This window comes from Notothenia rossii (genome assembly GCF_949606895.1).
Source record: "Notothenia rossii genome assembly, chromosome: 5".
NCBI classification, from domain to species: domain Eukaryota; kingdom Metazoa; phylum Chordata; class Actinopteri; order Perciformes; family Nototheniidae; genus Notothenia; species Notothenia rossii.
The window spans coordinates 3,836,499-3,849,910 of record NC_136903.1 but is presented as its reverse complement, the minus strand read 5'-3'; the positions used below and the strand labels follow the sequence as shown (position 1 = coordinate 3,849,910).

The following is a 13,412-nucleotide window of genomic DNA, read 5'->3' as shown; positions in this document are numbered from 1 at the left end:
ATGTATTGTATGTAATTATTAAAAAATATACTAACTCTGATATCTTAATTAACATTTTTCAGTCTTTCAGGGAACATCCTCTAATAAGCTCACTAAACAAATATCAGTTCACAGAAATGTTATTGAATTTTTGCAAGTGGCATGTTTGTATTGAACGGGTTATTTAACAGTGGAATACAACTATTTTAAACTATTGGAAAGCACAAAAAATGTGTGTGTATTGAGATTAACCATTAAGATGACATAAACATGAAGTCATGAACACTACCCCAGACATTAGTTGTCTAACTTCAACCTAAGACACTTGTAGCCTGTCTCTGCGACACAGACACCTGTCAGCCCGCACTCTGCTGTTCCTGAGCGCCGCTCCCCCTCCCTCCCGCTGACATTATGAATGGAAAGCGTATAGTAATCATAGATAACACGGCAGGGTCCCTGACATTTTGTTTTCATCTGATTTCAAAATAAACAAAGTTTTGGTGTTTAGAATATTAAACTTGTTTCGCCAAATTCAGATGATAAATACAACTTTCAGCTTGTAAAGGCATAATTACAAGCGGCAACTTAACGTCACAGCAGGCATAACAACAACCGGTGTTTCTTGTGAGTGGGGGTTACCTTGGTTGCTGATTGGCTAATGGCTACACAAGCCAAAACATCGTTATGACATCATCAAGTGGCCAAAATCTGATCAGCTCATTTTCAGACAGGTTTTTATAGAAATGGATCAGGACAAAAAGAGAGGGAATCGATGTAGAAGAGGCATGAAGAAGAGGGGACACATGTTGATGTAGAAGAGGCATGGAGAAGAGGGGACACATGTTGATGTAGAAGAGACATGAAGAAGAGGGGACACATGTTGATGTAGAAGAGGCATGGAGAAGAGGGGACACATGTTGATGTAGAAGAGACATGGAGAAGAGGGGACACATGTTGATGTAGAAGAGACATGGAGAAGAGGGGACACATGTTGATGTAGAAGAGACATGAAGAAGAGGGGACACATGTTGATGTAGAAGAGGCATGGAGAAGAGGGGACACATGTTGATGTAGAAGAGACATGGAGAAGAGGGGACACATGTTGATGTAGAAGAGACATGAAGAAGAGGGGACACATGTTGATGTAGAGGAGACATGAAGAAGAGGGGACACATGTTGATGTAGAAGAGACATGGAGAAGAGGGGACACATGCTGATGTAGAAGAGACATGGAGAAGAGGGGACACATGTTGATGTAGAAGAGACATGGAGAAGAGGGGACACATGTTGATGTAGAAGAGACATGAAGAAGAGGGGACACATGTTGATGTAGAAGAGACATGGAGAAGAGGGGACACATGTTGATGTAGAAGAGACATGAAGAAGAGGGGACACATGTTGATGTAGACGAGACATGAAGAAGAGGGGACACATGTTGATGTAGACGAGACATGAAGAAGAGGGGACACATGTTGATGTAGAAGAGACATGAAGAAGAGGATTTTGCATAATAGGTGACCTTTAATATTCGCTGTGTAGAAGTGTTGTTTCTAAATGGACCCCAGCTCATGTACGTCTCTCTGTTTTCAGGTCCAGCGCTGCACATTGCCACTGTGGACATCAAGAACCCGGAGATCAACAACAGCCGCTTCCACAACTCTCACAGCCAGCAGCAGCCGTACCACCTGAACAACATGCTCCACCGGAAGGACAAGAAGGCCAAAGCCAGCAAGAAGAAGAAGCTGACCAAGGCGGACATCGGCACGCCGAGCAACTTCCAGTGAGTCTCCTGTCTCCAAAAGTCTGTCCAAAACCCAGAGATATAATCGAAAACAAAGAAAAGCAGAAAGTCCTCACATTGGAGAAGCTCAACCAGGCAATTGTTGGAGTTATTCATTGAATAATCAGTCAAGAAATCATTGATTATTTTTATAACTTCCAATTATTTTCTATGTTTACTTACAATAGTGTTTTTAGTCCCCAGTGTGGCTCAAACTCTAAAACCGAGATATTATCGAACAAAGAAAAGCAGAAAGTCTTCACGTTGGAGAAGCTAAACCAGGCAATTGTTGGAGTTATTCATTGAAATATTACTTAAGCAACTCATTGATTATTCATATCACTTTCAAGTCATTTTTTATGTTTACTTACTGTGGGGGAAACTTCTGTAGCAAGGGAGAGTCAGGACTCAGAGAGGCACGAGGAGAGCTGGAGCTTTGACGGCAAACACTGACGGTTTATTTGGAGTTACGGCCGGAGAATTAACAAGACATGTGGTGTGTCACGAGTTGACACAGCGGTTGCCAAACCAATTCTGAAGAACTCTTTCTGCAGCTCGAGGTTTTAACTACCGTAATTTCCGGACTATAAGGCGCACCTGAATATAAGCCGCAGCAGCTAAATTGAATGATGTGTACATATATAAGCCGCACTGGACTATAAGCCGCAGGTGTTTTAATGTTTAATTACCATATGTAAGGGTTCGTGCACAGAGGGGATTGTCGGGAAAGAGATGGCTGTTTGAGGAAGCTCCCATTTATTAACATTTCAACAAACAAGTTGCATATTTGCATAACGTATTCAAGTGTTAGCATTTAGTGCAATAGTAGCTACAGAACATGTGCTGTGTAAACTGTACTGTATCACATAGCGTTTCAGACACACAAACTTTTCAACTTTCAAACTTAAACGGTGCGCTCCCAGCGCACGTACCGGCAGTGATCTACAGCAGTGGTTTTCAACCAGGTGTACGGGGACAAACTGTCTCGCTCTCGTAATGTCTGTCTGTCTTGCTCTCGTTCTGTCTCTCGTACCACTCTCGGTTCCACTTTTACTTTTGCGCGCTACCTGTCTCACTCTTTTCCGGCCTCCAGCTTTTCCTGCTGGAGCCCGCCGCTTAAAGGTGGGGGGCGCGGACCGGCCATAGAGCCCATAGAGTTAAAGGTGGTGGACTGTAACCTGTAAAATCCATAGATTTAGGAGGTCCCCTAGTGGCCGTTAGCTGTAACATCCATAGATTAGCCGCACCGTTATATAAGCCGCAGCGTCGAAAAATGGGAAAAAAGGCGCGGCTTATAGTCCGAAAATTACGGTAGTTCGGAGTGTAATAATCAACATTCTTTATCAGCGGGACTAAAGCAATATGGACCCTGAATCTAACTAGAGCTCTCGTCCATAGGAAAGAATGTGCGGCAGGGAACCTTCGTCCCTGAACAGTAAACTACCTCATGGCGGCTTGTGCTCTGTCATAGACTGGCACCAACAATGCGCCAAAGCTGCTCCTCCTTAAGAGAGATAGCAGCAATACCGAAGGCCGTAGACCTATGCCGTGGGAAAGGAGACAGTGAGAAGAGAAAACGATGAACTGTGTCAAAGGTTGAATACCTAAGCCAATTATTCCCTAACACTTACAATACCTTTTTAGTCCTCGGTGGCTCAAACTCCAAAAACAACCGGTTAAGCTCTAGTGATGCTAATGGCTAGTTCAACATGATCAATCAGTGGCGTGCCCGTTTTAAAACTGAAAAGCCATGGGATGATTTGGGAAATGTTTGTTAGCAAGTCTAACCCCGATGTTTTAAGCTTTGACTTTTGCCATTTTAAACAAGATCAAAAAAAGTAATTTTATTTGGTTTTCTGTTTGTTTACGTATAATAGTATTGAATATTATGTTTGTTTTGATTTCAATCGAAAAGAAAATCCTTGCAGTCAAATGTTTTGCTTAATTTCTCATTAGAGAAAAAAGGCAAAGCGAGTTACAATACAGGACTGTCTCAGAAAATTTGAATATTGTGATAAAGTTCTTTATTTTCTGTAATGCAATTTAAAAAAACAAAAAAGTCATACATTCTGGATTCATTACAAATCAACTGAAATATTGCAAGCCTTTTATTATTTTAATATTGCTGATTATGGCATACAGCTTAAGAAAACTCAAAAATCCTATCTCAAAAAATTAGAATAGTTCCTCAGACCAAGTAAAAAAAAAAGATTTATAACAGCAAAACACAATCAAACATTTGAAAATGTCCATTAATGCACTCAGTACTTGGTTGGGAATCCTTTTGCACAGATTACTGCATCAATGCGGCGTGGCATGGAGGCAATCAGCCTGTGGCATTGCTGAGGTGTTATGGATGCCCAGGATGCTTCAATAGCGGCCTTTAGCTCATTAGCATTGTTGGGTCTGGTGTCTTTCAGCTTCTTCTTCACAATACCCCACATATTCTCTATGGGGTTCAGGTCAGGGGAATTTGCAGGCCAATCGAGGACAGTAATGCCATGGTCAGTACACCAGTTACTGGTGGTTTTGGCACTGTGGGCAGGTGCCAGATCATGCTGGAAAATGAATTCCTCATCTCCATAGAGCTTTTCAGCAGACGGAAGCATGTAGTGCTCTAAAATCTCTTGGTACACAGCTGCATTTACTCTGGGCTTGATGAAACACAGTGGACCAACACCAGCAGCTGACATGGCTCCCCAAACCATCGCTGACTGTGGGAACTTCACACTGGATTTCAAGCAACTTGGATTTTGCTCCTCTCCAGCCTTTCTCCAGACTCTGGCGCCTTGACTTCCAAATGAAATACAAAACTTGCTTTCGTCTGAAAAGAGGACTTTGGACCACTGTGCAACTGTCCAGTGCTTCTTTTCCTTAGCCCAAGTCAGACGCCTCTTCCGTTGTCTTGAGTTCAGAAGTGGCTTGACCATGGGAATACGGCTATTGTAGCCCATTTCCCGGACACGTCTGTGAACAGTGACTTTTGATACCTGGACTCCAGCTTCAGTCCACTGTCTTTGAAGCTCCCCCAAATTCTGGAAGCGACTCTTCTTCACAATGCTGTTAAGGCTGCGGTCATCTCTCTTGGTTGTGCAGCGTTTCCTGCCACATTTCCCCCTTCCAACAGACTTTTTGTGGATGTGCTTTGAAACTGCACTCTGTGAACAGCTTGCTCTTTGAGACATTTCTTTTTGTGTCTTACCCTCCTGATGGAGGGTGTCAATGACGGTCCTCTGGACAGCAGTCAGATCAGCAGTCTTCCCCATACTTGTGATTTAGTTTACTGAACCAAGCTGAGTGTTTTTCAAGGCTCAGGAAACCCTTGCAGGTGTTTCGAGTTAATTAGACGATTCAAGTGATTCGTTGAACACCCTACTAGTATACTTTTTCATGATATTCTAATATTTAGAGATAGGATATTTGAGTTTTCTTAAGCTGTATGCCATAATCAGCAATATTAAAATAATAAAAGGCTTGCAATATTTCAGTTGATTTGTAATGAATCCAGAATGTATGACATTTTTGTTTTTTTAATTGCATTACAGAAAATAAAGAACTTTATCACAATATTCTAATTTTCTGAGACAGTCCTGTATATAGTATAAGCAAATATTCTGGCAGCAGGTCTCAAGCCTTGGAAAATCCCCAAATATTTCTCACTGAAGCTACAAAACCCCCAACAAAGGGTATTCTGGATAACACAAGTTATCAGGAATTTTACACATGCGGAGTTTGCTGTGACTGCGAAAATCTGAGACAAAACTGTCTTAGGGACAAAAAGGACAAAGACAAATTTTGTGTGTGTGTGTGTGATCCAGATGTAAACATGTTGCATTGTGGTCTGAGGGCTTCTCAATGACCCTCTGTCTATCTGACTGATGTCACTCTTACTGAAGTGAAGCGTGTGTTGGCTGACTATTTAGCATGTGCACACGGTGGCCCACGTGCACATGCTAAACATGCTTCTGTATATTTATGCATGTGATCTCACCACATATCTGCATATCTGTCCCGTCTTCTGCAGGCACATCGGTCACGTGGGCTGGGATCCAAACACGGGATTTGATGTAAGTCACACACACACACACACACACACACACACGCACGCACGCACGCACGCACACACACACACACGCAGGAACACAATAGCGACCTGTGTGGCGGCTGCATGATGAAATCACACAATAGGGTCTTTTTGCTTCCTGCTCATATTCAAAAACGTGTCACTGTCTCAGAAAGTGGACACAGAGTTCACTGAACACTGAAGGAATGAATGCATGGAGATATTTAAATATAAGCACTCAAAGCACTTTATTCTTCCAAAATCTCCAACAAGTCCTTATTCCATGAATAGCTGCGGTACAGGAGGTAAAACGGTGTAATGTTACGAGTATTAATGATGTGATAACGTGCGTCCAGTGGGAAATAAACAGGTTGTTTTCATCAGAGTTCTCATTTAATGATTGATAAATATCTGTAGTTGTAAATGGAGGCTTTGTCATTTTTCAACTGACGACTGCTTTCCATCGTTGCCTCGTTATCGTCTCCGTTTGTCCTTCATGCTCCTGAGAACATGTCAGTCCCAGAATGCATTGCAGCCTGACGGGAGCAAGAGGTGGGAAGAGATCATGCAGATCTGTAGTTGGATTTAATGGAGAGTAGCTGAGTGCGGTCAGGTGTAAAGCAGTGTGTAGTTGCACCTGTTGGCCACCAGAGGGCACAGCAGCACTGGGACTGCGAGGAGTCAAGGTGTATTTCTTATCAGTTGAAGCAGAGAGGTTTAAAAAGATCCTTACTAAGTACTGGACTAACCAGCAAACCAGTCGAGATCTTCTTCGTTAGCCACAAAACAAGTTGACGAACCGTCAGACAAAACTATAACATTTAAAAAAAAAAAAAAAAAAAGACTTTGTTGAATAACAAAAAGCAAGGGCCACAAAATAACTTGCTAGTAACTGGGGCTTGATCCACTTTGTACTTCCTTTCAACTCTGTTAATGTACAATAATGCAGTAGTGGCCCTAAAATAAATAAATAAAAGCCAGTCAATTTGTTTACCTTGTGTTTGGAATCAGAATACCTTACACTACAACTTAAAAAAATACACATCCAGGTGGACGACAAAGTGTACCAGTATCTAAAATAAATAAGTGTAGCATGTGTAAGGTAGTGTGATGGCAGACAGGAAACCGTAGTGGAAGCGGGGGTTTAGTGCAAAGTAGGGGTTTCACAACTACCAATATTTACTAGTCGACTAGTTTTTCAAAATAGTAGTCGACTAGTCGTTACGTCATAATAAAGACACACAAAGAGAGGTTTACTGTATTTTCTATTGGAACTCATACAGTAACATTAAACACTGCATTTTAATTTGTGTTACATGGCTGAGTAAATAACAAACAGTAACTGGACTCACCAAAATCGACAGCAAAAAACTCTTGTTTACATAAATGCCACGTAAATCCAGTGCGCAACACTTTATTCGCTGTCCTTCACGATAAAGTCCACCTTTCCATATTTTTGGTTTGAACACCAACGTATCGACATGTGAGGGAAGGAGGCTTGACCGCTTTCGGGTGACAGTGTTGCCTGCCAGGGAAAAAACCCTCTCACTCAGGGTGCTTGTGGCTGGAATAGCCAGGTAGCTCCTCGAAAGCGGGGGAAGCGGTGCACGTTTTCTGCCCACCACTCCAGTGGATTATCCATTGTGGGGATATGCGGTGTCCGCTGGCAGTAATCCCGTAGCTCATCATCCTCATCACTGTTGACCCGTGTTTTCTTGCTGTTCGTTTGCCTCTGTTCAGTGCTGACGCCGGTCCGTTGCTCACTGGTGCTAGCATTACTGCTAGTGCTAGCTGTCGGCAGCGGGTGTCTCATCTTCAGATGGTTGCGCATAGCAGATGCATTTGTATTGTACTTCAGTACAGCTGTACACAACTGACACTTCACTGTGGAGTCGGTTACATCTTCGTTGAAGTTCTGCCATACATAAGAATGTCGGACGTGTTTTGGAGCATTTTGCAGCACCTCGTTTACCTAAAAAAATTTCCTCGACTAGGGCCTACAGCGCCGACTAGTGGTAAAGGTAGTCGACTAGTCGACTAGTTGGTGAAACCCCTAGTACAAAGTAAACATTACACCAGTGTCTGGACAAATTGTTCCTTTAAAGTCATAAAGCTCTTTACTCGTGGTCAGCTTTCTTTTTCCATTAATTTAGCTAACTTTAATACGCATATACTCGTCAGTGACAAGACTAACTACATGCTTGTATCAGTAGGTGTTACCAGTGTGTGTGTGTTTTGAAATTGGTGTGTGTTGCAGCTGAACAACCTGGACCCGGAGCTGAAGAACCTGTTCGACATGTGCGGCATCTCCGAGGCTCAGCTGAAGGACAGAGAGACTTCAAAGGTCATCTACGACTTCATCGAGAAGAAGGGAGGAGTGGAGGCCGTGAAGAACGAGCTGAGGAGGCAGGGTGAGGACACACACACATACATACATACATACATACATACATACATACATACATACATACATACATACATACATACATACATACATACATACATACATACATACATACATACATACATACATACATACATACATACATACATACGCACAGAGACACACATACACACACGTCCAGACAGACATATGTACACACACACACAGAGACTCAGACACACTCACAGTCACACACACACACCAGGGTTACCGTTAGCCGGTAATTACCGGTTTTTAGTTGGTAAAATTGAATAAAAACCTGTAAATTCAAAACCTGCCGGTCAAAATGTCCAATGCTCCAATCGATTGGCCGCCGATCATTATCGGCCGATATTCACTCTTAATAGTTTGATCGGTGCTCTCTATATCAGAGATCAGGAGAGCTGGATCTGATTGATATGGACATAAACGCAAGTGAAGTGTAACCGGACGTGAGAGAGGGATCAAATCAGCTGCTCCATAATCACCTGAAGCCCCGCCCACTGTTTAGCGCGCTGCACAAGAAACTGACGGGCTGTCAGGAGAGAGGGAGGGAGAGGAAAAGAGAGGATCCGTTTCTCCCGTGTTATTATCCAAAGTTAATTTAAACTTTTGAATAATGTACTTCATCTACTACAAGTAGATTCTTTGAATGTGATAATTATGTTGTTTGTTGTTTGTGGAATCATTTATTGAAAAATGAATCTGAACTTTTCGATCCGTTACGATTATAAACTGAAGCAATATAAAAATGAGCCCCAGTAACTGAGTTTTAAACATCAGCATATCCGGTCCTAGTCCGGTAGTTACCTGCTAACGGAAACTCTGCTACACAATTCTTATTATTATTATTATTATTATTATTATTATTATTATTATTATTGAAACTTGACCAGTAAGTTTCAAATTTGTCCGGTAAAATAAATTCTGTTCGGACATTTGACCGGCGAGAAAAAATCCTAGCAGAAACCCTGACACACACACACACACACACACACACAGAAGAGGTTTCTCAATACTCTAATTTCCCCTCCTCGACTCCTATCCTCGACTCCTATCCTCAAGACTTAGTCCCGCCCACAGGAGATGCGAGCGGAGGACTGAGGAGGGGAACCGAGGAGAGAGGAGTGGAAGCAGCAGGCGGTTAGAGAAATGAGAACTCCTCTCCTCTGAGCGGTAGTTTTAAAGAGACGTCCATTAATGATGACAGGAGGCACAGCAGCACTCTGATGGACAGATGTGTTCATGACCACTTATATATTTACTTTTAATTCATTGATAGTGCGGTATAATGAGATAATAACAGGCTACAGATGCGGGGACACACAAACACACACACACACACACACACACACACACACACACACACATATATAATATATACAATTTCAGAATCAAACAAGTATGAGAGCACTCTAATAACGTAACACTATCAGAGACTGGATATATCCCCCCCTCCTCTCTCTGGTCTCTGAAATGGGGAATTGAAATTACGGGCCAAAAGTTGTATTTACAAGTATTAAAAGTAAACATTGGACACCAAACCAACTGAGACCCGTCTGTCCGCCGCATCTACGCACTGTACAACACACACCTACACACTGTACCACACACACCTACACACTGTACCACACACACACCTACACACTGTACCACACACACACACCTACACACTGTACCACACACACACCTACACACTGTACCACACACACACCTACACACTGTACCACACACACACACCTACACACTGTACCACACACACACCTACACACTGTACCACACACACCTACAGCTCCTAAAGCATAATCAGGCTACAGCCGTTGTGTATTTTATTATGTGAAGCACTAAATGGTTTTAAATAAATATCGACCCTTTGTTTGTAGTGATCTACTAAACTACAGCATACAAATACAGAAAGTAATGTAGGCCTGTTATACTGAGTGATATATATTTTACACACTGCTCTGCTTTCTGCACGGACCTCACAGCTGTTCTCTCTGGAAACATCGCGTCGCGATGAAAGCAGTTACTAAAATAATATCCAGGGGGATGCATGCAGAGCTGTCATTGGCTGAGATAAGTCCGGCCGTGCGTCACGCCTCCACCGTTCCCGGAAATGCATCCGTGGAGGACCCATCAGTGTCTCCTCGGTTAGAGCTCCTCCAGAGAGCCTCCTCGACGCTCGGTCCTCGATAGAGAAATGAGATGTCCTTCAACATGGCGCGCTGAAATTCATTTCCGGGTCACAACACACAAACAGACAGACAGACAGACAGACAGACAGACAGACAGTTTCAAAATGATGCCGAAGTAACAACATACTGATACCGGTTAGTAAAAACCATGAATTAATGCTTTGACAAGTCTGCAGACAGACGGCAGGCGAAAAACACCTTTTTAAAATACGTGTTTTCTGAATGGAGATCTGCTAAGCTAACGCAGTATATGCTCCGACCGTCCACACTCACAACAACGGCCTACAGACATAAATAAACCAGCGACTGTATTCTCCATGACACAGACAGTCTGTGGTTTGGACTTGTTTAACTTTTGTCTAGTTTCTTAACAGATATGAGGAGATGTGAGCTCTGAGTGCTAACAGCTGATGTTGGTTTTGTGTTTTGCATTGAAGATGACGTCACGGCTCCGCCTACACTGCGTTACTATAGTTACTGCCCCAGCTACTAAACTGTAATGGAAACGCAGCATAAAGTGAGCCAGTCCTAACAAGGTCTAACGAGGCCTAGCCATACCGTACTAAGCCGAGCGAGCCCCTGCAGTGGAAAAGCGCCATTTGACTCACAAGACCGCTGGCTAATTAGCTCTGATGCTAAAAACAAGCCTGATTTTGTTAGCATTCAATGGCTCAAGGTTATATGCAATATCAGATCGAATGAAGAGGCAAACTTAAAACCATAAAAATAATATTTAAGATCAGATTTATAATAGTGGGTTAAAGAGGAAAAAACACTTATTATGTTCATGCTGATATCAGTGAGGAAGCAGAGAGAGGAATGAATGTGGGGGAGAGAAACTCCATCTGCAGGGAACACAGGGAGTTTAGCCTTTTACATGCACTAAAACCTATAAAACACACTATCGGAATGGTAAAAGCTGAACAGGGCCCCTTTTTTAATATCTATGGCAGGGTTGGGCAACTTGGATGGTGGTGGGGGCCAAATAATATATGTTCTGGCCACCAGGGGGCCGCAGATTAACTTGGAACACACACACACACACATTAGTAATAGTGGCGGCTCAACTTTCATTTCAGCAACGGTCTGCAAACATACTCAACATTGTGGTTTACTCCTGAATTTAGTGAAAAGATATTCTTTCTCCCACTTTTCTTGGAAAACACGATTTTCCTCAGATACCTTTCTCTTGCTCATGCTGACATCCACAGAGGGCTGTGCTCATATGTGACCCGCTCTATCGAAATCAGTCGGAAGTCGCAACGGCTCATTTCAAAATAAAAATGGATTTGTGTAAAAAAACTTGTTTCTCAGGGTTCGGGTGTTTTGTTTGATTTTAAATAAACAAAGTCTTGGCTTTCAGAATATTAAACTTGTTTCGGCAAATTCAGATGATAAATGCAACTTTGAAGCTTGTAACGGCATAATTACAAGCGGAGAACGGAGTAACTTGACGTCACAGCAGGCATAACAACAGCCGGTGTTTCTTGTGAGTGTTTTCTCAGGGAAACAAACACAATACACACAAACGCGTCACAGATTCTTTCACGGTATTTGGCTGCCGAACAAAATCACGTAGTATCGGTACTACAAGTAAACAAAAATATTTTTATTAATTTCTCTCTTTTCTCCCCCACAGCTCCCCCTCCCCCTCCCTCTCGTGGCGGCGGCCCCCCTCCTCCTCCACCTCCTCCTCATCATCACAACTCCTCGGCTCCTCCCCCTCCCCCTCCCCCCCCGTCCAGAGGGGGTCGGGGTGCCCCTCCTCCTCCTCCTCCGTCCAGAGCCCCGGCCTCAGCTCCTCCCCCTCCGCCTCCCACCAGACCGGGAACTCTTGGAGCTCCGCCTCCTCCTCCTCCCCCCAATAGAGGAGGTCATCATCAACCCCCTCCTCCTCCCCATCACCACCACCACCATCAACAACAACAAACACAACAACATCAACCTCCTCCTCCCCGACCTTCCTCTCACTCCTCTTCCTCCCCACAAGCCCCGCCCCTTCCCCCTCCCCCAATGTCCCAGCAGTCTCCAGTTGGAGGTGGAAATGGCGGTTTTTCTCCATCACAACCTCCTCCTCCTCCACCTCCTCCTCCACCTCCAGGCCCTCCTCCCCCTCCAGAGTTGGACGGAGGTGTTTCAGGAGGAGGAGGAGGAGACTCCCCTAAATCCCCCGGAGAGAAGACGGCGCTTTTGGATCAGATCCGGGGAGGAACGCAGCTGAAGAAGGTGGAGCAGAACAACCGAGCGCCGGCAACGGGAGTGGGGAGGGACGCCCTGCTGGACCAGATCCGACAGGGGATGAAGCTCAAGAACGTAAGACTAACCTCCCTCATTAATATATAACGACAAAGCAATGTGTTTCCAAAATCCTTTCTTACCTACATAACTAATAGTGGTAGCATCTCCCTGGTTGAGAAAAAGGTTCCTGTGTCTGATTGGCTGGGCCGATTGCAAACCACGCCCCGTAAAACTCCCAAAACGTTTTGTGAAGCCGCCATTTTATTATCCTCGCATTGCATTATGAGCATTAGCATTAGCCCAGCGCACAAACGCAGAGAGACTAACTTATGGCAACACAAAAGAAAACATGGGAGCGGTGAAGATGAGGAGGTGTCGGCGTTCTGGCGATTCACTCGGAAGGCTTCAGTAGAAGCTGCTGGGAGTGACTAAAAACTAAAAAGTTCTCATGAACTCAGTTCTTTCTTCTTACTTTCACTCAGAAACCTCATTCCAACTTAAAAATGTTACACATCTTTCTGACATTATTCGTGTTAAACAACTTCTTCAACAGCATCTAAGTGTATTATGGGGTGTCATCAAATGCCGTTGCCATAGCGATAGATCATTCGCCATCAAGTTAGTTCAGAAGTTTGCAGTTCAAATATTCTGCTGCTTTTCCAAGTATTTCTACTTTCTTTTCTTCTCTCATCACACATTCAAGCCCCCAGTGTTCCTGTATCATTTCAATCTAAA

General features: G+C 43.5%; 1 protein-coding gene across 2 annotated transcripts in view; it reads left to right on the top strand.

The window, feature by feature from the left end:
- Positions 1-13,412, top strand: part of LOC307040158 (actin nucleation-promoting factor WASL-like) — a 44,189-nt gene that overhangs the window by 27,512 nt on the left and 3,265 nt on the right. For both annotated transcript variants that reach the window (XM_079682751.1, XM_079682750.1), the window contains 4 exons: positions 1,570-1,759; positions 5,784-5,826; positions 8,080-8,233; positions 12,079-12,752. In XM_079682751.1, coding sequence (XP_079538877.1) covers positions 1,570-1,759; positions 5,784-5,826; positions 8,080-8,233; positions 12,079-12,752 — 1,061 coding nt within the window. The remainder of the gene's footprint in view (positions 1-1,569; positions 1,760-5,783; positions 5,827-8,079; positions 8,234-12,078; positions 12,753-13,412) is intronic.